Source organism: Poecilia reticulata, unplaced genomic scaffold (assembly GCF_000633615.1).
Source record: "Poecilia reticulata strain Guanapo unplaced genomic scaffold, Guppy_female_1.0+MT scaffold_155, whole genome shotgun sequence".
In the NCBI taxonomy this organism is placed as follows: Eukaryota; Metazoa; Chordata; class Actinopteri; order Cyprinodontiformes; family Poeciliidae; genus Poecilia; species Poecilia reticulata.
This window is the reverse complement of record NW_007615016.1, coordinates 687,192-688,106: the sequence shown is the minus strand read 5'-3', so window position 1 is coordinate 688,106 and position 915 is coordinate 687,192. Positions and strand designations below refer to the sequence as shown.

The window sequence follows — 915 nt, the reverse complement described above, 5'->3', positions numbered from 1 at the left end:
CAGAACTCCAGCACGGTTGGTCAGCTGGTTTTACTGCTCAATTCTCTGCACTTTAAAACAAATCTTTGTTTTTCCTCATTTTTATGAAAAGTTTTGAGGATTAAAGAGAAATAACGAAAAGCTTGTAACATATTTAATGTTCCTTTTGTGTAATTATTTAGTAATTAATTACTCTATTGATTATTCTGACAATCAGACAGAAAAACTGGCACATTCAGCAGATTCTATATTAGAAATACATTAATAGATGCAAATTAACAAATAATGACATTTATTTTTTAAATAAAAACATTTCATTTCCTAAAATGTGACCTTTAGTTCGATCATTTCTAGTAAAGATGAATCTGCAGATAAAAACTAATTTCTAACGTCAACATGAGGAAAGTTCAGATCTGTTTATGGATTAACGGATTAATAATTGGACAGAAAAAAGAGATTAAGTGGAGATTAAACACAGTTGTACAGTTTTGGATTATTTACTGCTCGGACTTGTTCTTTTAGAAAATGTTTTTTTAGTCTATGCTCTAATTAACAATCGGTTACTAAATTRTAGCTGCAGATTATTTCGTATCTGATTATTAATCTGTGGTATATAATTAATATCAGAGTTTCCTTACGGCCATGGCTCGGGTGAATCCCACCACTCCAAACTTGCTTGCTGTGTAAGAGGGGCAGCTCAGAAACGGACCGATTCCTCAAAACACAAAGAAAATAAACTTTATTTCTGACGAAACTCATTTAAAGACCAAATCACAGCCAGTCAGATGTTTGATTTTTCATTTCCAGCTGAATGTTTACCTGCCATGGAGGCCATGTTGACGATGACGCCGCCGCGGCCGCCGCTCAGCCGGCTCATCTGCTCCAGAGCCGCGTAGGTCCCTCTGATCACACCCATCTGAAACACACACACACACA

General features: G+C 35.8%; 1 protein-coding gene across 1 annotated transcript in view; it reads right to left on the bottom strand.

Annotated features, from left to right (window-relative positions):
• Positions 1–118: 118 nt before the first annotated feature.
• LOC103460018 (15-hydroxyprostaglandin dehydrogenase [NAD(+)]-like) overlaps positions 119–915 on the bottom strand; it is a 22,867-nt gene continuing 22,070 nt past the window's right edge. The window contains exons 3-4 of the mRNA XM_008401980.2: positions 799–895; positions 119–694 (exon numbers count right to left, since the gene is read on the bottom strand). Coding sequence (XP_008400202.1) covers positions 603–694; positions 799–895 — 189 coding nt within the window. The 3' untranslated portion in view covers positions 119–602. The remainder of the gene's footprint in view (positions 695–798; positions 896–915) is intronic.